General features: G+C 38.4%; 3 protein-coding genes and 1 pseudogene across 4 annotated transcripts; 3 read left to right on the top strand and 1 right to left on the bottom strand.

Moving 5' to 3' along the window:
• Positions 1–229: 229 nt before the first annotated feature.
• LOC121799779 (protein AGENET DOMAIN (AGD)-CONTAINING P1-like) lies at positions 230–4,583 on the top strand. Of its 2 annotated transcripts, XM_042199247.1 has the most exons (5): positions 230–773; positions 1,396–1,881; positions 1,957–2,436; positions 2,505–2,984; positions 3,080–4,583. In XM_042199247.1, exons 1-5 carry the CDS (start codon positions 303–305, stop codon positions 3,086–3,088), a joined length of 1,926 nt encoding a protein of 641 aa, XP_042055181.1. In that variant the 5' UTR covers positions 230–302; the 3' UTR covers positions 3,089–4,583. The 2 variants fall into 2 exon arrangements, with proteins under 2 accessions (XP_042055181.1, XP_042055180.1); XM_042199246.1 differs by lacking the exon at positions 3,080–4,583 and having other exon boundaries at positions 2,505–3,073.
• Positions 4,584–4,953: 370 nt separating this feature from the next.
• On the top strand, positions 4,954–7,227 carry LOC121797696. Its single transcript, XM_042196373.1, has 3 exons — positions 4,954–5,185; positions 5,384–5,623; positions 6,815–7,227. The coding sequence occupies exons 2-3, from the start codon at positions 5,444–5,446 to the stop codon at positions 6,986–6,988; spliced, it is 354 nt and encodes a 117-aa protein (XP_042052307.1). The 5' UTR covers positions 4,954–5,185; positions 5,384–5,443; the 3' UTR covers positions 6,989–7,227.
• A 1,493-nt stretch (positions 7,228–8,720) lies between these two features.
• LOC121799777 lies at positions 8,721–13,094 on the top strand. The gene is made up of 10 exons (XM_042199244.1): positions 8,721–8,946; positions 9,620–10,526; positions 10,777–10,900; positions 11,003–11,448; positions 11,523–11,603; positions 11,700–11,798; positions 12,006–12,161; positions 12,253–12,339; positions 12,427–12,498; positions 12,584–13,094. The coding sequence occupies exons 2-10, from the start codon at positions 9,711–9,713 to the stop codon at positions 12,893–12,895; spliced, it is 2,193 nt and encodes a 730-aa protein (XP_042055178.1). The 5' UTR covers positions 8,721–8,946; positions 9,620–9,710; the 3' UTR covers positions 12,896–13,094.
• Positions 13,095–14,011: 917 nt separating this feature from the next.
• LOC121801083 lies at positions 14,012–18,166 on the bottom strand (annotated as a pseudogene).
• Positions 18,167–23,636: the final 5,470 nt, after the last annotated feature.

Here is a 23,636-nt window from a genome sequence, read left to right as displayed (position 1 = left end):
ACCGCCGGTTCACGGTTCATAATTTTCGCGAACTTGAACCGGCCCGCTTGAACCGCGAAACCGCCGGCTGATTCTAACCGCCAGTGCCGATTCCGGTTCCAGTTCCGGTTCATGAACCGGCGGTTCGGAACCGCCGGGCCGATTCAGTTTGTGCATGCTTAGTCACAACCTTAATTTATCGAAAAACCAAAAATGCAGATTTGAAACGTGAAGTGCAAGCCTAGAAAGGTCATTTTCCTCCCGCCATTGCCAATCAGTCATCAACCTTCTCTCTCTAGGTTTCCATCTCTCTCACATGCACTATGCAGCACCTACCTCCCAAAAAACCCTCGCAATTCGTCGTCAAAGGTGACAGAATCGAAGTCCGGCGCCCTAACGACGCCGTAACATGGCATCCCTCCACCTTCATCCGCTTCTGCGGCGACAGAGCCTACGTCAAGTTCGAGACGAGCACGGACAGCGACGATCCGACGTCTCCGCTGCGGCGCGAGTACGTCGCCGCCGCCGAGGTCAGGCCGGCGCAGCCGATGGAGATCCACAGGTACTTTAAGGTTGGGGAAAGTGTGGAGGCGTTTTGCGGAGAGAGAAAGGGGTGGAGGAGAGGGGAAATCGCGGAGATTTTGGAGAATTCGCGCTACTCGGTGGTATTTGAGGGCGCGGATCGAGAGGGTTCCGCTTCTGCGGTGGAGCAGTGGGAGGTGAGAACGGTTAGGGACTGGAGTGATGGCTTGTGGAATCCGCCATTGCTGCTTCAGCAAGTTCTTCAAGTGAAGGTATTGTGTGTCTTTTTTGTTTTATCTATTTATTTTAACTTCGTAATTTTTGTAGTCTGTGTGTTTATTGGATATAACTGGCTGATTATTGCTTGATTTTGCATAGCAAATGTTAGCAATTCGCTTGTTCCTTTCAATTTCAGTTTTTCATAATTGTGTGAATTTAAGCTAAAAGAAGAAGTTGTGGTTGCTAGGGATTGATGTAAGCTTTAATAAAGGTTAGCTTTAGATGTTTAACTATCGCATGATTATATAAGAATGAGGCTCATCAAAGTGTGTAAAAGCTGCTGGTGATATATCTGATAGCGAAAATTTTGTTTGAGTTGATCAATAAACATGTCAATTCTTGTGCCAAATTTTCCCATATTAGTGTTCCTTTGCTGCATTATTTCGTTTTTATTATGTAGGAGCAGAAGAAGTTATCTGTAAGACTGTAAGCATTGGTTGTGATTAGGTTTGAATCATTCATAGCTGGTGGAGATTTATTCATCATCTATTGGGTTCATCAAAGTGTTCACAATCACAGCTGCTGCTGATGTTTAAGTTAACAGGAAAATGTACTTTTCTTGTGATGCTGATTGCTATCTTCTAGTGCTTATTTTTATAAGTTGTATGTATGCAGAGCAAGTCGTCGTCTGAATCACAGGCAAAATCAAATGGTTTGAAGCTCAAGATAAAGTGCAGGAAGAAACCACAGCAAATGAGATTCAGTGAGGGGATGCTAGTGGAGGTCAAGAGGAATGAGAAAGGGTTCGAAGGTTCTTGGTTCATTGCTGTTATTGTTAAACCATTGGAAGATGAGAAGTACTTGGTGGAGTATAGAACCTTAAGAACTGGTGAACAGACTGAATATTTGAGAGAAGAAGTGCATGCTTCTTGCATCAGGTGCACCCCACCTGTTATCAGGCGTGTTAAGCCTTTTGAGTCTCTGGAACGTGTTGATGCTTGGTCTAAGAGTGGATGGTGGGAGGGTTACATTGTTGAAGTCCTGAATGGCGGTTCGTATATGGTTCACTTCTTGTACACAAATGAAGATCTGATATTGGAGCATCGCAAACTGAGGCCTCATCAAGAATGGATTGATGGTAAATGGTTTTCAGATCTTAAGGTGAGTACATCTTGCTCTCTCAGTCTGGTGATAATAATGTTTTGTTTCTCTTCTTCATCATCATTAGTGTTGCAGGTAGAGAAGACTGAATTGAACGTTAAGCCTAACAACAAGAAGTTGAAGATAAAAAATAGGCGAACTGCAGAGCCAATCTTCAGGGAGGGGGTGATGGTGGAGGTGAAAAGTGATGAAGAAGGCTATCACGGCTCTTGGTTCACTGCTGAGATAGTTTGCTCGTTAGCCTCCGGTGGATTTTTGGTTGAGTACCAGACATTGAAAACAGATGATGAATCTGCACTGCTACGAGAAGAGGCGCTTGCTTCATATATCAGGCCTTGCGCCCCTGAAATCATGAGGATTGACTGTTACATGTTGCTGGAAGAAGTTGATGCGTGGTATAATGATGGGTGGTGGGTTGGCCTCGTCTCTAAAGTTCTTGATGATCAAAGATATGGTGTGTATTTCTGGACAACGAACGAGGAAATCTTTTTTAATCACTCTGATTTAAGGGCTCATCAAGATTGGATTGGTGGCAAATGGACTGCTGCAATGATGGTATGATTTTGAAATACTTTTTCTGTATTTCCATTTCCATCTTCTTATGTACGATCCTTTGAATGCAGAAAAAAGCGGAGTTGCAAGTCAACAACAAACAAATTATAAATTATGGAGAGCACGACAGAATGGGAGTAGAACCATTCATTGTGAATGGGATGAAGGTAGAGATAAAAGGTGATGATGGCGACAAAAACGAGGGCATTTGGTACCCTGCTATTATTCTGAAATCACTAGGCATAAGAAACTATCTAGTTCAATACCAAACCTTAATTAACGAATATGGAACACAACTGCACCAAGAAGCTTTCAGCCCTTGCATAAGGCCTTCCCCTTCAGTCATCCAAAGAAGAGATTCCTATAAGCCATTTGACAGAGTTGATGCTTGGCATAACAATGGGTGGCGTGTTGGTCGAGTCCAGAAAGCCTCTTCGAGCAGAAACTACTCTGTCTATTTCAATGCGACAAATGAGATGATGGAGTTTCAGCATTTTGAGTTGAGACCTCATCAAGATTGGATACAAGGGCAGTGGGTTTTGTCTATAAGGGTATATATGCTTTTCCACTACATTTTTTATCACTTGATTTTCAATCTAATTTTTCCAAACTTGATCACCTAAAAGCTCATTTTTTCCCATCCCAGGGCTCTTAGTCGCACTCAAGGTGAAGATAACTGACTTGTCCCATGGTGAATCTAACAACTTGATTTGTGGTGTATTTGAAACTAATCTCTCGTCTCAGGTGACATTGCCTCGTGTTAATGTGGTCCTAGCTACGGGTTTAACTTATTCAGTTATTTGCAATCTATGAGAAATGTGTCACAAATTGAAATACTAAGGAGTAAGGATTTAACTAATTTACATTCTCATTTCTGAGCTATAATTCGATGTCGTAAATTTGTGTTGATTAATCATTTGCATGAAATCATCACTACTATATGTGGCGTTTGAATATAGTAGTACATTATATTCTCTAGGTATATAAGCTTGATTAGGTCGTGTAGTTTGCTTGAACGAAGTCAAGAGTATAACATCAGAGATGAGCAGTGAGTGTTGAGCGAGCTTATAGTTATACGGGAAGATGACATTTACTTAGTAAAGTTGGAATTCAACCTGGGAGTTTTTGTGTATTTATATTTTTGTTTGATCATTAAAATTATATGCTAGACCTTTAAGGGCATTCACAATGCAGCCCCGTTTGCGGCTGTCCACGGCCACCCGGCTGTCCTCCCCTTATGCAGCTGAATCGCCGACTGTTGGACGATTCTCGTGGTAGCCGCATGATTTAATATTTTTTATATTTTTAATTAATTTCATTTCCCTGTAAATACCCACATTTTCAATTAATTTTTCACACCTCTCACACTCTGTTTTCCTACTTCCAAATCTTAATAATTGTTGAAAATTGAGCCAAGTTCTCAAGCAACATTCTTGGCCTATGCATATGCAATGGGTCGGGACCCAAATGATGTGAATACTTGGAATAAAGATTCTCTTCCACAAGTCATGTCGACGCAGGTTCCGCCGGTGACTCGGGAACCATTGACGCAAATGACGATTCCCGGCGTTTGATACCCTGGCCTGGGTACTCATGGATATGGAATCAATGTAGATGACTAAGAGATTTCGGGTATGGAGCCTATTGGATCGTTCGAGGTATCCCATGAAGAGACCGAGATTGCATCTGTTCCCAACTAAAGGGCAAAAATGCAAAGGCAAAGGCCAAGGCAAAGCAAGGCAAAGAGTATTTTGGCAAACGTGAAGAAAAATTCCACCGAGGAGTCGAAGGCGGTTGCTACATCAAAGACTCGGTTGTCGGTTCTGTTCCGAAGGTCTGCATGTTCTGAGAGAGAATTGTTGAGGCGTACAACAGGACGAAGCCCCACCTAGGCATGGGAGTGCGATTGAGACAATCTTCGGAAGCATTGGGGCCGCATGTTAATTGAGACATTATTTTTCAGTACGGAGATTAAGATATTGTGTTAAGTGGATGCTAAATAAAGTAAGAGAGATTAAGAGATAATAAAGTAAAAGATAAATTAATTTTTTTATTAAAAATAGAAATGATTCAATTATGTTGGAACTTCTTAAAATAGAAAAATGATTTGTTAATAGAATGGATGAATTAAGATTTTCTGTAAATTTTCACTTTTGAGTTTCTAGACATGCTTTTTTGTTTTTTTATTAGTTAATGTTTCTTTCTTGATTTCTAGGCACAAATATGTGTTGTGCTTTGGTTCTTGATTTTGTATTGTCTTCTCGACGATTTGTATTTTATCTATTTTATTTCATGATAAAAATCAAATACGGTGTATTTGTCATCAAAGAATTCGACATAAAAACACACATTTTTCATTTTATAAATCACACAAATTTAATTCCTAAACGGAATTAAATACATGTCTCGTATTTCTAACATTATATTCAATTCATATTGTTTCATTTAAATATTTGATATATGCTTTAACAAAATAAGATGCCAAAAAACACAATCAATCAAAAAACAACTTGCCAGCATCCAAACAAAAACAAAAAGAGGAGAAATCAACCAAAAAAAAAATGGAAATAACCTGGTTCAAGTAAAGAACAAGAGCATATTTTTGTGGCCCTCTTGCCTCTCAAATTGAGTTTCTCCTTTTCCCTCTCTCTCTCCCTCTGCCGCTCAAGCACACACGCATAGCTCGCGGCGTCGTTTTTCTACCAGCTACGGCAATCGAATTCGATACTCGATTTTCCTATTTTCTTTAAAGGTGAAATTTTTTGAGCTCGTTTATTGTCTATGAATTTGTCGCTGTTGCTGATTTGATTAGGATTGCTTGTTTACGTTTTTCATTATACGGGTCTTCTTTCTCTTCACGAAATTGAAAAGGGAAAATTTTAATTTGAATTTCTTGACTTTAGCCTTTATAATTATTTGTGGTAAATGAAGGAGATGTTTTATGTTGCAGGAGTTTGTAGTGTATTGGAAGATAAAGTGAAGAAGCGTGGTTTAAAAGCTCTAATTTCTGATGTCGCTGAGGATAAAAACAGTTGTAGACAAGTTTGTGCAGGAGTTGAAGGAGGCTCTAGATGCAGATATACAAGATAGGATCATGAAGGAGAGGGAGATGCAGAGTTACATCGAGGAACGTGAGCGTGAGGTTGCCGAGCGCGAAGCTGCTTGGAAAGCGGAACTCTCACGCCGTGAGGTACCTGATTCAATCGTCTTGTTTGTGAAATGGGGATGGCTAGTTGTTGGTTTTCTTGAAATGGCATTGTCTTGTTTGTGAAACGGGAGTTGGCTATTTGTTGTTTTTTCTTGAAATGGCATTGAATCAGTTAAAGTTTGATGTTTCCTAACTACTATATAACAGTTCTTGAATGTGTAGGAGATATGCTTATCCTAGAGTTAGGGTTTAGGGAGGGGTTTTTTGGTTGTATATTGATTCATTCGTTTACTTACTGTGTAGAAAATATGTGGAATTAGTCCTAATTGATGACATTTTGCAGCTTTAGATCAAATTTGTACATGTGTTTCCTTTGTGAATAGAGAACTTAAGTTGTGATTTTGATGGGGGTTTCTTTCCGTGCCTCGTTACGCTTATGATGTAGTTGGCGATGTAGAAAAGCACACGAGATCATTTTCAATGGAAACGGGCTGATATGAAGGTGGCCTTTTGGATGTTAATCTGCCTCTCTTGCATAGCACTCGAGCAGCTTAGTTATCCAATAGGCAGCTGTAGAAAGTGAAAATAATGATGCTTCTCTCTTAGATGTCGTATCTTCTAATAGATCTTTGTGTACGAGACATGCCTAGTTTCCATTCTCTTTTCTATAAAAGTTCCACTGGGTGATTAAAGCCTATTGTTGTAGACTGTAGTGTTTTATGTCTTTTGAAATCTGTAACCAATACCATGCCTTTTATTCGTCTAAAACACGATTACATGAATATACTATCTCCTGAACATAGATAAACTTTGACATGTTTTCAAAGGACGATGTATGAACTTGGTTGAAACAACACACACACTCACAGAGAGATATCCGCATCTTTTGCCTTATTTCTGTTGGACTGTGGAGCCTGAAGATACTGAATACCATATCCCGAATGGCCCACATTTCTGGCGTAGATGGAATCCTGATGGGTTTGGGTTAGGGCCTTGGTTGTAATATTTATAGATGTTTTCCCTCTGTATTTGGAAATATAGTGAAAAACCCTGCATTCACGTTGTTACATATTGTAAGGAACTGCCTTCGCATCGCCCACGAACGTAGTTACATGTTGCAAGAAGCTTACTAAACAATCTCGTGTTTTTATATTGCTTTTCCTGATTTTTGTGTGGTGTTATTTCCTAACTACTCTCCCGTACACTCGTATTTTGAAATTTGCTCGTATTCAGGCAGAGATTGCTAGGCAAGAAGCCCGGTTAAAGATGGAGAGGGAAAACCTCGAGAAAGAGAAGAGCGTGCTGATGGGGACCGCATCAAATCAGGATAACCAAGACGGGGCTCTTGAAATAACTGTCAGTGGTGAGAAATATCGCTGCCTCCGGTTTGCAAAGGCGAAGAAGTGAGCCTCTCCTTCCACATAGTGCAAGCATATTTTCTTTGACTGTTTTCCCCGCTCTTGTTTGTGCGTCTTGGACGATGCGCGTTCATTTAGCCATCCCAACGGCGAGCAGTATCGAATTTCTCTTGGCAATGAAGAGGACAAAAATGGGGACTTGGGCTCTTAGACTCTCTAGCTTAGATTATGATTCATTGCTTTGTGAAAATTCTCTGATAAAATTCTGTGTAAATATCAGTTGATCAATCTTGGGCTCTTTCTTTCCTGTTTGTTAAAGAATCAAAATTTGGTATCATCTCATCAAGAATCTCAAAGATTGTATCCTTTTTTTCAAGAGTGAATGATGAAATAATTCTAAAAGATCATATGACCGTAAATTTGAATACGAGACTTTTGGCTTCGGGCATTAACTATACAACACCACGTACATCTCGAGCTTTGAAAATGTGGCAGCCTAAATCCAGGTTCATTAGAGTATGGATGCACTACTCTACCTTGATTAGTAGTAGTGGTAAATGATCTATAACTTTTTTCTAGGATTTTTCTTTCGATTACTAATTTGAGTCCCTACACTAAGTTTTTGTTGCGAACGGAAACTTAAAGATCCCTAAACATTATAAATAAAAAAAAAACACTAAGAATATATTGATGAAACAAACTTAAGGAGGACACATTGATATAATAGTAATAGTTAAAGAATTACCACGCGACAAAATATTAGACATTCCAAATTTTGTTCTTATCAAAAGGAAGATCTTTATTAATTGAAATGTTTTTACCTGGATTGCTTTAAAATGAAAACCAAAGTTATGTACTACTCCGTTAATATTCACTACACATGATAAAATTTACCATGGGAAACTCAAAATCTCATACTACTAAATAGCTTAGAGGTTCGCGTCACACCGACTTAAGTCTGCGCTGGTCCACGTTTGATCTTAACATTTTTTTTCTTTAATTTATTGGTACATAGTAGTATTTTTTTTTATCAAGAATAACTATAATCACAAGAAGTGCCACTTTTTTTATTCAAATCATATAAGTAGTTACTTTTTTTTTGTAATAAGAATAACTTTTATTCATACAAAGATTTGTGAGTTACTTATACAAGAATTACTTATATTCATAACAAAAATTTATTTTTTTTATAAAAATGTTGCTTTTATAAAATAGGTCATGGCATGGTTTCAAGTCGGGTTTTGATTGGATCTGTACTGGTTCGGGCAAACAAATGAGTTCATATGAAGTCGGGTTGATTCGACGCACGCACACCCAAATTTTTATCCAGTGGTTGTGTTGATATCAATTTAGTTAGTAAAACATTTTTCCATAGGCCGAGAGTATGAGTCGTTAATGCGTGCATCTCGTATCAGTTTTAGGGGTTGTTCGGTTTGCAAGGCTGTATGTCGGGATTAAATATGTAGTATGTTTGGTTCATGATTTTGAATCATATAACTCAATCCTAAATGAATAATTATGTTATAGTTAGTCATATTCAACCCCCTCCTATTAAAATAATCTCACAATTTAATCATAAATTACATTTTAAAATTATTTTATCCTTAAAGTATAGATTTTATATAAAATAAAAAGAACGTAGTTACCCAAAGAGTAGGGAATTCGAAAGGACTGGTTGTTAATTTGTAATTTTAAATTGGGGCGAGATCGTAGTTAGAGGAAGTAGAGTGGAGCAAAACCTAAATAAAGACAATAAAGAAAATGTACAGTTGGTTTGGTTTCAGTACTTTGAAACAAACTGAGTTTGGCTCTTTGATTTGCTGACTGCTTTTGTTTTATCTGGGCTCCACCTAGAGCTAGAAGAAGAGAATCACAGAGAGAGGACGGAGATAGATAGAGATAGCGCTGCGCCTGTTCATTTCTCTCGCCGCGTTTTTGTTTCGTTTTTCAATTGGGCTTTCCCCTCTTGTTTTGCTGCTTGTGTTTTCGGAAACCTCTCTTCTGCTGGTAATTTCTGTTGAATTTTTATATCTCTGTTGATTTTTAGCTTTTCAATTTGGTATTTAGGTGTTATTCAATGGTAATTTTGACAATTTAGGATTGGGGGTTTCGGGAGTGGGGAATATGAATATAGGGTTAGGGAAAATGCCAGAAATGAAATTGGGGCTTTTGAGAGGTGTAAATTTGATAAAGGTTTGATTTGTTTGTGAAATTTACTTTGTGTTTTTTTTAGCATTATTGACACATTTGTTATCTGAAAGTATTGGGGATAGATTTTCAGTTGAAGACGGTTAATGTATGGCTGTGATTGATTATCCGGATACCTCACACATTAGCAATTATTGTTATGTTTTTTCCTTTGATGAAATGATAATATTGCCGGAAAGGAGACTAGTCAGTCACTTGCAATTTTAAGTAACCAGGAACCTTGTTCTTCGACAGTGTGAACTTTTTTGCTCGAGTCAACTAAGGCTTCATCAAAAAGAATCAGAGGATGTAGTTGTGATTCCTGCCTCAAATTTTTTTTTTCTAAGAATTCGGTTATGCGCTTTTGTTGACAATGATATTTCCTTAAATTAACAGTTTACCTATTTTTCCAACTTTTGTTTCCATTAGATTTACCTATCAATGCTAGTGCTGCCACTCATATAATTAAATTGCCCTATTTATCTTGTCACAGATTTTCATCCGAATTCCATTTAGTAATGATATTAATTTGACTCAAGCGTCATATTTCACGGAAGCTATAGCCTATAAACATTACATTTGTGATGGCTAGAAAGGAAAAACAACAAAAGAATGGTTTGGATCAGCGCCCTAGAAACCGTAAAGCTGAAGTTTCGGATCCTGCCACTTCACCTCTAGCCACCAAGGATGGAGGTAACACAAACAATGAAGAGATGAAGTTGGGCAAGGAACTTCCTAATGGTACCCATTCTGAGCATTTCACAAAGAACACTAATGATGTGGATAGTGCTCAGGATGGGAAGAATTCTAAGAAAAAATCTAGGAAGTCTCAAAGTAAAGATAGAAAAAGTGCAGATGAGACTGTTACCGGACCTGCAGTATCGTCTAATGATAATATTGAAGTGGAAAAGAGTGGTGCGTCTACAGCTGAAGCTTCAAATGTAGGAGATGGAAGTGACATGCCCCATAATGATTTCAATAATGTTAATGGTGTTGATGATTCAGTGGGTGGCCTCGGTAGAGAAGAAGGGCTGGGAAACGTGGAGTACCCTGAAACAGCAGTTTTTAAATTCATAAGGACTGCAGCACTTTCAGTGGCACGGTCATCTGCCAGCTGGGTAGAGAGGCACAAGCCTACCTTTGCCGTTCTAAAGTCCGACATATTAAATGGCTGTGATCACGTCAGGACGAAGATTCAGCATTCAAAACCTATCATATTCAGATGGATTAGGCATATAGGGAATATAATGCTTCTTCTCTTTATGGTTTGGTTGGACTGCACTGTGAGGGGCATGGATTCTTTTCTGCGCATGGGAACTACGTCGTTTTTCTTGATACTATGGTGTAGTGTTCTTTCAGTGATTGCCATGGCTGGCCTTGGCAAGTTTCTACTTACCTTGGTATGTCATTTACATATTCGGTAAAATAATATCTTGTGATGTTATCTATGGCATTTGTTCCATCTTCACTCGGTGTTTGTGAGATCATTGCAATGTAGCTTTGTTTCATTTTATAAAAGGTTAACACGTTCACTACTCACCATTAGCAGGACAGTTCGGTGTCTAGAGTATAATATCCAAGCTGTATTTTTGTGTGATGTGTTATGCTTTATTTATATAATTTTTTCTCTGCACATACCGGGTAATGTAGGTTGTGACTGCTGCAGTCGGACTATTTCTTGGCTTCACACTTGCAATAGTAATGTCTGGCCTCATTATCTTTCTATGGTTTTACGGCAGCTTTTGGACTACAGGGCTCATTATATTTCTTGGAGGTGAGTCTCTTCTGAAATGAATAATAAGTTACGAGCATTGCTATCTTTGTGTCCAATTTTTCGTTTTGAGTAAAACTAATACTGTGACTTGTCAAATTTCAGGACTGGCATTCATGACAACTCATGATCGTCTTGCTCTCTTCATCACTAGTGTGTATTCAATGTATTGTGCCTGGAATTACGTTGGGTGGTTAGGTTTAGTTTTGGGGTTGAACTTATCATTCATATCAAGCGATGCTCTGCTGTTTTTGCTGAGGAATATCATTAATGAGCAAGGAACAGCACATAGCAATCCAGAACAAACAACTGGATTTCAAGGCCAAACGCCTTTTCATCCTAATGAATCTCTGCCAACTGACAATGGTTCTGGTGGTCACCGGGCTGATCGTAGCCCGGGAATGCCTTCAACTAGTGGGTCTGATTCTGAAATGACTTCCGAAGATGAGGTTGTCCGCTTGTTGAATTGTGCAGATCATTATGCTGCCTTGGGCTTGTCTCGATTTGAAAATATTGATGCATCAGTTATTAAGAGGGAGTACCGGAAGAAGGTTAATGTCTTCATAACTTTATATCGGTGGTTAAAAGAGTGCATATCCAGTTGATAACTGTTGTTCTTTGTCAGGCAATGCTTGTTCACCCTGATAAAAATATGGGCGACGAGAAAGCTGTGGAAGCTTTCAAGAAACTTCAGAATGCTTACGAGGTCCCTCCACCCCTCCCGCTCTCTCTCTCATTTAAACTTTGTATTATGTTTGAAATTTCAAATCGCAATTGATGTAACTTGAGACGGGATCCACAGGTTTTACTAGATTCTTTCAAGAGAAAAGAATATGATGATGAGTTGAGAAGGCAAGAACTATTGAATTATTTCCGTAAATTCCAGAATACGTCTCCTCAGGTTCAAACCCATGTCTCCCTTTTTTTTTTCCTACTGCGCTTATAAAGTTTAAAATATTCCGCCTCTGTTTAGTTGAAGGCCACCCTGCTTTACTTTATGATAAGCTGAGCTCTGTTTCTGTGCTGGATTCGTTTGCCAATTTCATTTTCATAAACCGGGACACTTCATTTGATCCCTGGCTTAATCTTTGATTTATCCTTTCCCCAGAACCAAGGTCATGGCTCGTTTAAGTCCAGGTTTGGTCGCCCAGAAAACGGAGATGACCCACTCAGAGAGTCTCGACAGATTGCTTGCAGAAAGTGTGGCCATTTCCATAATTGGGTGTTTACCAACAAACTAAAAGTTAAAGCCAGATGGTGTCAGGTAACTCTCCTTCCCTCCCCTCCACCCAACCCTAATGGATTCGGCTTTTAGCTAATATTGAGTTGGATGCTATTCTGATGTCGTATTGAAGGAATGCAAAGATTTTCATCAGGCAAAAGATGGGGATGGGTGGGTAGAGCAATCCTCACAACCCTTCTTCTTTGGCATGCTGCAGCAGGTGAGTGCACCAAAAACCATGACAAGGAACGAGCAATCGTGCCCTTGTTCAAAAACTGGTACTGACCTTTCTGAATAATTTTTTTAGGTCGAAAGCCCGTCTGCGTATGTTTGTGCTGGTGGCAAGGTATATGATGCAACAGAATGGTACATTTGTCAGGTAGAGCCTCGGTTTTCCCTTGCTAAAATGGTGATCCATTTGGAGCCTCTGTGGTTTACACGCCTCTTTCTATCGATTTTGGCAGGGAATGAGGTGCCCCGTCAACACCCACAAACCGAGCTTCCATGTGAACACCAGCGTGGTCTCCAAGAACGCCCAAGCAAAAGGGACTGTCCCCGGGCAACGGGGTGGGATGCCAGCGCCCAACATGGAAGAGACTATGTCAGAGGAGGAATTCTTAGAGTGGTTGCAGAACGCGATGCAGAGTGGGATGTTTGAGAATTTCGGTGGCACCACATCTGAGAGCCCTTCCGGGTCAAATTCCAAGAGTGACAGCAGCGGCGGGGGCACCAATAGCAGCAGCAAGAGAAAGAAAAAGGGGAAGAAGGCATGGTGAGCATAGAATGGTATTTATCTTATCTTTTTCTTGTTTTTTACCTTGTGTTAAGTAGTGCTAATTATATACTGGAGAGATGAGTGTATACGGTGCAATCGATTGTACAGCATATTTCTCCATGAATGCCCATCAAAATTTCTTGAAAAAAGAAATGGGCATTGAAATGAACTTTTTCATAGCCATAGGCAGTGGCTTAAAATTTTGCTTGTGCCTTCTTGAGAATTTTTCTTAAAAAAATTATGTGAGGAAAATTTTACTATACTCCATTATGAAACGGTTGGTCTATATTTACTTCGAAAGTCCTATATCTTTGTAAATTCATTTTAAAAAAGAAATTTGGCTTTTTTGGTTTAATGGAAAAATTTGTTACATACTACTACTTGTAATTTGATAAAAAATTCTTGATAAAAATTATTTACAAGATGTTAATCGTTTTTTCCATATTAACTAACTTCAGATGTCGTTTGTTGGTGTCATTTATGTAACGTGATCTGAAATTTATAGCAAAATTTGAATTCATGACTTATTTTTCGAACCAGCTATATGCCTCCTGAGGAGTAAAAAGGGTTCAGGATTGTGATGTTAAAATCTTCATAATACTATCCTATAATTTGTTTAACTAAAACTAGAAGAATATTTAGAATACATAATAGAAAATATTACTCTCTATCCACAAATAATAGGTTTATTTTGACTTGGTATGGGTATTAGAAATGTAATATAAAGTGAATGAGAAAATGGGAGTGACATAAAGATAATGAAATATAGAGTTTATTATCAAAAGTAGTAAAAAAAGACAAATGAGACATATATTGGCAAACGAAACCAAATGAGAGATTATTGATGTACGGAGGGAACATTTTCTTGTGCCTGGACTGTTGCTACTATTCCCCAAGCAATGAAAAGATAGTTTCTCTTGCCAAATTATATGAAATATTACAATTTAATTTCATAGGCTAAGATATTTCTAAGAAAAGTATAACTAAACCTTTTTTTAATTTCTACGTCATATTTTTAATTTGTGACTACATATCTTTTATTAAAATTAGCTCTGATGATATATTATAAAAAATTTCATAAAATCAAGTGGAATTCAGGTACAACTCACGAGATGGATTTAAGGTAGAATTCAGTAGAATTAGCTCTGACAGTATATGAACTATATTTTCACAGTAAAAATATTTACATGAAAATTCAATTTACTGGCTTACAATATGACTAGAGTTGTGTTCACCCATCATATTTCAATAACTTGAACTTCCATTGATCTCCTTTGCCAAGCAAAGAAATAATCTTTAAAGCATGAGATTGACCTATCTGCTGGGCTTATGCCTCTATGGTGAGCGGCTCGACAACCAAATTATCGAACTCTTCACGAGGTCTTGCTTTCTTTGTGAGATGGAGAGGCCGGAGCATGTAGTGCGAGAGACGGCTCAGAGGATCCTGCAAACCTTCAACCTCGTAGTGCCCGAACCACCAGTCCCTCTCGATGAATGGCGGGAATATTGGTTTGTCAAGACCTCCTACAGAGAGGAGAACTGTAAGCACTCGAGACTCGAGAGATTCTAGAGAGTGTGACAATGAAGGACAACTTAGTTGGTATGACTCCAACCAGTACGTTTTGGGTTTGAGACCTAGTGAGAGAGGTATAGTATTGCCAGCATACATGAGGCCATGTTTGTTAACCGCCCGGTAAAAGGGCCTCGTTTTCCCCTCTCTAGCGGCCGTTTGAAGTTCGTTCCACGCTCGTGCTCTATCCAGTCGTGTTACCACGCCCGACTTCACAACCTGCATGTGGAAAAGTGAAGCAAAACTCTCGATTCCTCTCCTAACAATTACTCCCTTCGTCCCAAGAAAAGCGAGGCGTTTCTTTTGGACACGAGATTTAAGGAATTGATATTTAAAGAGTTTAAGTATGAGAGAGAGAAAAGTAGAGTGAAGAGAGAAAGTAGGCGGAGAATAAAGTAAGAGAGATGATTTTTTACTGAAAAAGGAAATGACTCACTTATGTTGGGACATACCAAAAAGGAATATGACTCGCTTATCTTGGGACGTTGGGAGTACAAGCAACAAATAATGCTTCCTACCTTTGAAAAAAGATGATAAGACGGGCGTGGAATCCGCACAAGATTGTTCATCCGGTCAACAGCAACCAATCCGAACTTGGGGCCATACCCGTCAGCCCATTCCCAGTTGTCGGATATGGTCCAGAACAAGTAGCCAAGAACCGGCACACCCTAAACAAACGTCACACATTAACCACATGCTAAGCTCTTCAAGCTACGAATCAAGAATTTGCGGAACGAACCAATAGCATTGCGGCATAAGTCGCTAAGAGATGTTCGATCATGTATGGACGCCTGATCAGATCAGTGCCATCGGACACACCGTTTTCTGATATGATGAACGGTAAGCCTAGATGTTTGTATCTCTCGTGGAAACGCAGTAGCATGCGAAACAGCCCATCAGGGTACACACCGCGTCCTGATTCACTATATTCGTCCGTTTCCACCAGTTTTAGTCCAGCACTGGCAACAACTTCCTGCTCAAACCAATCAAAAGAACAAGAATTTTGACAACATTATTATAACTGAATTTTGATCATATCTACCTGCCCGTAGTAGTTTATCCCGATGTAATCCATTTTGTCAGAAATGCTATCCATAAACGGAAACATGGTTAATGAATTAGCAACCGAAACAGCAGCAATGTCAAATAGCCCATAAGGCCGCATAAACGAGACATGGTGTGCTACTCCAACGATAGCAGTCGAGCTAACACTGATGCAGAAAACAAATATAATCAATAACCAATCCATGAATAGAGTTAGAAGATCATTGAGATCTAAACCTTTTCTCGTGGATATAATCATAGGCCTTCGAGTGCGCTACTGCAATCCAATTCATGGTTACGTTGAAAACGCCAGTAGGCAGCGCAGAAGTGGCAGCCTCGAGCATGTCGGGATTACCACCGGGCCAAGAGCCAGCACAGTATGTAAGCATACAAAAAACACGTGGCTCGTTAAATGTCACCCAGTAGTCAACCAGGTCTGACACAGATGAAACAACAATCCTGTGAAATAGAAGATACACGGATGAGTTCTAAATACGAGATGTAAATGCACAATTCTTAACTCCATCGAGTAAATAAACTCATCAAAATACAAGAATCTCAATCAAGAACGAAGATTATGCAATAGAAGCCTAAAATATTATGCTTAAACTAAGGTTCTAACAGGCAACATCAATATTTGTTTGCTTAGGTTAAAAGATGTGTTGAAGAATTAAACAAAAACGACAAAGATGCAACCAGAAGCACCTTGTAAATTCTAAAAAATAATCCACAGTTTTCTCGAGCTTCCACCCTCTGTACTCCGCTGCCCACGGAGGCAAGGAATGATGGAACAATGTCAACATGACTTTCATCCCATATGAATGAACTCTGTTGATGATCCATTTATATCGCTCTAATGCTGCAAAGTTGGCCTAACAAAAAATTGATGGATCAATCAATTTGATATGTACCACAATGTAATCAAATCTTAATTTACAAAGTGACTATATTTACACAAATTTTGCAATATGTATGGAAGTATCACACAGCCATTTTATCACCTTACGCTATCCTAAATGTTACTACCAAATAAAAGGCCATTCATAATCCACTAATTCAAGAAAGCACACTTACAGTTGATGTAGTGCCATTCACGGGCTCCTCAGGCATGATCCTCATCCAATCTATTCCCATTCGGAAAACTTGAACTCCCGTATCTTTAGCCAGTTTTAGCTCCGTATCAGGATCGGACCAAATCTCAACCTCTCCTCCCTGAAATGTTGTTAAGAATATACATTAATTTACAAAATCCCAATCATAATAAAATTAGAAGATTCTCATCCATATGAAACAGCATTGGAGAAGGATTGAACTCTTTTAATACACCTAAACGTTGGGTGAAAAATGTATATCGCTCTTATGGGTGTGGAACGTTATGCCAGGCCGCAACAGTATGATGACATTCTTCACTCGAGGCAGGTTCTTGAATTTCTTCTTCTTCTTCTTCATACTTCTCGAATCCTCTGATTTTTGCTTCCATTGCTATCCTGAGTTGCTTTTTTCTCTCTTCATGCTCTTACTTGCCTCTCTGGAAAGGGTTGCCTGCTGAGCACCACCGTCTCCTGCAGATGATCCCATGATCGCATCAGCTGGTTCGCTGCCCTTTTTCGACTCTGGTTGATCACACGGAGTTTCTTCTGCAAACTGAAGCCAAGCATCGTTGAGCCTGTCCTCAACATGTGCAGGTGCTGTAGCTAATCCGAAAAAGAACCCCTTTTCCCCTTCTGCAGAATGAAATGAATGCTGATCAATTCACAGTACAAGAATGATCAACTGCAATTCCCTCTCTAAAATCAAAGCATCAATCTTGTAATTAGTACCAACACAAACACATTTTAACTTAACCTCTGGCAGTGGCCCCTTTTCATGATTTTACACAAGTAATACACATGATTTTCTTGCCAACCTTCGTTTGCAGCCCTCCTATAACCCGTACAAAGACAGGTTGAAGAAATCCAACATCCTCAACACTACTCACCCACATAAAATCTCTCTCTCTCTCACACACACACACATCAAATTCATGAATTTTCAAAACTCCAATTCCTACAAATTCCAAATACTATAGTATTACAAACAAGGTCAATCAACCAAGTTTAAAATGAACTTAGTTTATTTTTTACTATGTTAACAAAACCCTCAAGAAATCACCAATTCACCTACACTAACCAAAGCACCATTAATCCTTGCATTATCTCGTTGTCCCCATAATATAAGTTAACATTACTCATTTTTTACTAAAGCATAAACGAACTTATTTATTTTTAAATGGAAAAAAATCGAAAACGTAGGGATGAAGACAGGCATTTACTCCATATACATACCTGAAGTAGGATTTATGTTAAATTCAGCAAGAATATCGGCAGACTCATCGATTGGCGACTTGAACGGCGATAGATTCTTCCTCTTGAAGCGCGAGAAGGAGAGGGCGTTGGCGGCGACAGTGACGGAGACCAAAACTCCGGCGAGTTTCGTCGCCGTAAAGAAGAGTGTCGTCAGCGTCATTTCATCGAATGGTTGTCGTGCGTGGTCGGATTAGCTGGGCAACATTTTGAGGTGCCCAGAGCGGCCACGTGGCACGCATATGATGTGGAACTCTAGAATATGACAAAGGTACAAGAAACAAAGCTTGTGGTATAACTCGTTATTTAAACTAGAGTACATTTTTTAAGTTTATAAATTCCACTTAGATGTCTTACTTCAAAAACAAGGAAATAATGACGAAAGAAAATCGAATTGCTATGCGTTTTATTATAAAAATAGATTGTGTTTGACTTATATTACTGATTCAGTTCACTGAAATTTTGTGTAGTACAATTATGTATTTAGAAGCTATCTTGATTCTTGATTTCATTGTAAAATACTACAGAAATTAAATTTACCAGCTTAAATGAGAACGAATCTTGAATTGAATAAACATTTAATTTAACTTTATTTTTCCTGCCAAATTTTAAGAACCATAGTTAAAAATTTTAAGACTAAAAATACTATAATTTGGCAATAAGATTAAAACTTAAAAATACTGAAAATTTAGGTTTTAAGATTATGCTTAACATAGACCAAATAAATCATCCAAACAACAATTTTTTTAATTTGTAATTAATTTTTTCTCTCAATTCCATATTATATTCTCAATTATTTGTAATGCTGATAATTAGTTTCTTATTACAAATTTTTTTAAAACGCAAGAATTGGCAAACACAAAAACATAGATTCGCTAAATTATAACGATTGAAATATGAAATTGAGGAGAAGAAGAAGAAGAAGAAGAAGAAGAAGAAGAAGAAGAAGAAGAAGAAGAAGAATTATTGAAGAGATTTTTTTGTACAACTATAGCATATTTGGTCTCTATATTTTTTTAAGAAAAATAATGTAATTTATACTGTTTACTTTCTATATAAATTATCTGTTGAGATGAAGAAATAGCCCAATAATTAGGCTATTGATGATAATGTTAGGTCCAACTTTTGTACTTCTACTAAGGCTATTGATTGGAATATTCCGAATTAAAGCCCGACTAGGTAATGGGTCAATTTGGGCAGGCTAAATATTTATTTAAAATGAGGCCATCTATTTTTTAATGATTATGCATAGCCCAAGTCAATTTTCTTTTTCCTCTTCATCTTTTAATATTTATTTAATTATTCCATTTCAGTTACACAGTCAGAGCATCTCCAATAACCGGCGTCACCACCGCGATGCCAATTTTTCGCCGACGTCGGTTTGACGTCGAACCATTGGAACCGGCGTCGGCGAAATCGGCGTCAAAATCGGCGTCGCCATGCCGATTCCCACGCTGACGCCGGTTCCGACGCCGATCCTCACGGGCGCCATTGTGCGTCCCGGATCGGCGCCAAACCGGCGTCGGATTTAATTTTTTTTTTGTTTTTCGAAAACACTATATATACGCGCGTTGAACCTCATTTTCATTCGCACCACTTGTTTTAACAGGTATTCTCTCTACCTTACTTTCAGGCGTCGTTTTAGGATGAGGCGAGACTTATTTATGCGTATTGTTAACGCATTGGAGCAGCGATATCTGTATTTCCGCTTCAGGCACGATGCGGCTGGTAGACCCGGCCACACCCCTATTCAAAAGTGCACTGCGGCAATCAGGCAGTTGGCCTACGGCACCGCGGCAGACATGTGGGACGAATACCTCCACATCGGTGAGACGACTGCCATCGAATGTATGAAGTATTTCTGCCAGGGCGTGATTGAAGTATTCGGTGATCAGTATCTCCGAAAGCCTACCCCCAAAGATTGCCGGAATCTGCTGCGGATGCACGGGGATCAGCACGGGTTCCCGGGAATGCTAGGCAGCATAGATTGTATGCATTGGGAATGGAAGAACTGTCCCGCTGCCTGGAAGGGGTTTTACACGACCGGCTACAAGGGAAAAAATCCCACGATGATCCTCGAGGCCGTGGCTGATTACCGGTTGTGGATTTGGCATGCGTATTTTGGGATAGCCAGTTCGAACAACGACCTAAACGTCCTCAACTCGTCGCCCCTTTTCAACGAGCAGTGCAAGGGCGTCGGTCCGGCCATCAGTTTTGTCGCCAACGGCAACCAGCATGATATGGGCTACTACTTGGCGGATGGGATATACCCTAGGTGGCCCGTCTTTGTGAAGACGATCCGGTGCCCATCAGATCCGAAGAAGGCCTACTTTGCGACGCGGCAGGAGTCGGCGCGAAAAGACGTGGAGCGCGCATTTGGTGTGCTTCAAGCTCGATGGGCTGCAGTTAAGGGACCAACGCGTTTGTGGCATGTCGACTGCATTGCTGATATAATGTACGCCTGTATTATCATGCACAACATGATCGTCGAAGATGAAGGTGTACAACTGACTGATTGGGCCACCGACGATAATGAAGCAGGTCCAAGCCACGGCGTCACCACCGCCAACGTACGAGGTGGGGTACCGCACGATGAAGAAGCCCTCCTCCAAGCACATGCCGACATGCGTCAGACGGAGGCTCATATTCGACTGCAAAAGGATTTAGTTGAAGAGTTGTGGGCGCGGAGGATTGCAAGGCGTTAGTTTTTATGCAAATTTATGTAATTTTTTAAATGTAATTTTTTTAATTATTGTACTTTTTTAAAAAATTAATGTACTTTTTAAATTTTAATATTATTATTCGAATTTTCCGTATTTGTCTCGTAAATTAAATTCCGTATGTTGATACGAGTGTAAATTAAATTATATAATTGTTATTAGTGATGTGGATAGGTAGTGTGAAGGCTATGTGAGGGCTATTTGATGTCCAGTTGATGTGGCAAGCTGATGTGGCAGGAGAATTGTAGTGCTGATGATGTGGCAGTGTGAAGGCTATTTGAGGGCTATTTCACGTCTTAACCTAATGGAGAGGCTCTCCTTCTAGTGTCGTGATGCTTTTTTTGTCAACAAGCCATTACTCACAATTCCCAAAAATATTAAATGTAAGATCAAAGCATTTTGAAGACCTCGTTCTCAGCTATATTTCATATATTTCATTATTAATAAAGTGTATAATGTATATACCATATTATACTACTTTAGTAATACACTAAAACATAACACAAACCAAACGGCTATCTAAGAGCGTCCGAGGGGGACAGGTAAATAAAAAGGTAAAATTATTTGTTACTTTTCATGAAAAATCATTCTCTAAGGGGAGAGATATTTAAGAAGACATTATACATTTTACCATTTTGAAGAGGTAAATTCATCAATGAAGAGGTAAAATCTTATAACTACCATATTTGTCTTCTTTTCATGAAAAACCATTCTCCAATGGAGGAGATATTTAAGAAGGTATTACAATTTATATTTTTGAATGCATTTCGTAGTATTATTTTATTTTTTAAAAATGATTTACCTTTCTATATATTTTTTTTTCTTTTTGAATGTGTTACTTTTTGGAAGGGTATATTTCATTTTTGGAAGGGTATATATCACATGCTAGTAACCTCTCTGTAGTTCAGTATGGTTTAGGGAAAGAACCAAGTAAAAGGCATTGGAAATGTATCATTTGGAGCGAAAATAAGAAGTGATTGCCGACGTATAGACACGAACAAAGAGTGACTTCTACTTCTAAAGGCTAGAGCGGATGATATATGAATGAATAGAAACATATCAGAAACGAATGGATTCCAACTTAATAGTAACAAATTTAATAGGGGTACTATTCATACTAACAACAAAAATTTTCATTTCTGGAATATGTCTAAATTAATGTAGGAATCTGGATACATAAACTTATTGGGTGTAATACAACTCAAAACATAATAGTAAGAGATTACAAAAAAACAATATGGAAATTCAAAAAATACATAATTATAAAACTCAATTGATCAACGGAGTTGAGATACGTCCCAATAGGGCTCTCGGTTTAGACGAGTCGACTCCAAAAATAAAAGGGTTTCGTCTCGTATGTATATAGCAATACAACACATAGTACGAGTCCGACGAACTAGAAGATGCAACTCCAAATCTTCAACAATAGTGTGGATATCCACATAGCTTTTTTTAGATGCAAAAGGTGTGTTAGTGGAAAGACTAATGCTCCACATATATAGGTGAAGCCCACTGCAAGAGGAGCATGCTAGAATCAATGTTGAATATTCTTGTAGGTTTAAATATAGCAGTAGTTACTAGTTTAAATAACCAACTCATTCAAGCCGCTTCATCAGGATTGGTGTAATTGTGTGGGGTTACTGATAGTCTCGACTGATGTTTGAAATCAAGACGTGCTTGGACATGTGTTCAAATCAATGACAGCTCGAGAGACAGACCTGGACCCTATATGTATGTATGGGCGCAATACATATGTTGAGCCATGTATAATTAAGAGCTCAAATGCAAATTGTCAAGATCCAAGTCTAGGCCCAAGACGCACGACACTGACTTACGGATACAACCTCGGCTTGGGCGAGGCAACGAGCATGTATATATGAGCGTTTTTGGCTATACAACCCATCACTTATGCATATAATTACTGCATATAACAATAAAGCTTCTCATATAGTAGTACTTGATTATGAAGACTCATTAATCAATAAGACAATCAATTAATCGTTTATCATTTAATTTCATAAATTAAACATTACTATATCACTCTTGTACATATAAAATCAAAACTAGCTTGACTGGGCATGGATTGGAACATTACTTTCCTTAGTACTGGTATGACTTTCATCAAAGTAATGCATAAAATATTTAAAATAGTAGTATGACTCTGGGCTTTTGTTAATATTCCAAAGGCTGCCAAAGCGTGTTACTACTAAGAAATTTGTACAAAGTTAAGCAATAGTGATCTAATTTCTTTTTCCGACAACTGCAAAAAATACCATTCCACTCTCACTAAAAATCTAAAAGAAACAAACAAACTGTTGAATCATAGCAAAATTGAACATACATCTACTTTGCTATGCAATAGAGGGAGTAATAAATAAGCTCGACTGCATACTACATAAAACATGAGTGAATTTAAAAGTGAACAAAAAATTGGAACAATTAGCCCAAAAATTGATAGTCAAACCAAAAACCTAGTAAAATGTGTAAGCAAGAATTCATTAATTATATATAGTAGAGTGGTCCTATGAATTGAAGAAGAGAGTAGAGGGTGAGTTATAAGTTATAATGATTACTTGGGCTCAGAAAATTCTGTGGTTGAAAGATACTGTTCATCCTATAAGTGTCAACTGCACTGATCCATCATTTTCAGAATAAATTCTTTTCATCCAAAATTCCATCAATTGGGCATTTATTATTTTTTCTGACTCATCTGGCCCTCTCTTCTCCTTTCAAAATTTCATGTTTTAAATTCTCTCATCAATATATCTCAATCACCATTTTTGGAACCATTCAATTTTTCACATATTTCTTCCCTACTTTTTGACAGTTCAGGATAATCCAACCTTCACTTTTCTTTTTGCATTTACTATTACAGAATATATCAATTTATTTGGGCAACTAATTTATTGGGTTTTCGTCTTGTTTTTGCTTCAAACATTTAATACTAGCTACATTTTAAATGCATATGCTTTTTGTACACAAAATTGTAGTAAGTTGTTTTAGGGGGCCCAGCGACACTTGCGGATGTGAGTTTATATATCTATAAATAATAAGTTATAATGTATT

The sequence above is a fragment of the Salvia splendens genome, chromosome 4, assembly GCF_004379255.2.
Source record: "Salvia splendens isolate huo1 chromosome 4, SspV2, whole genome shotgun sequence".
NCBI classification, from domain to species: Eukaryota; Viridiplantae; Streptophyta; class Magnoliopsida; order Lamiales; family Lamiaceae; genus Salvia; species Salvia splendens.
This window is presented reverse-complemented; position numbering and strand designations above follow the sequence as displayed.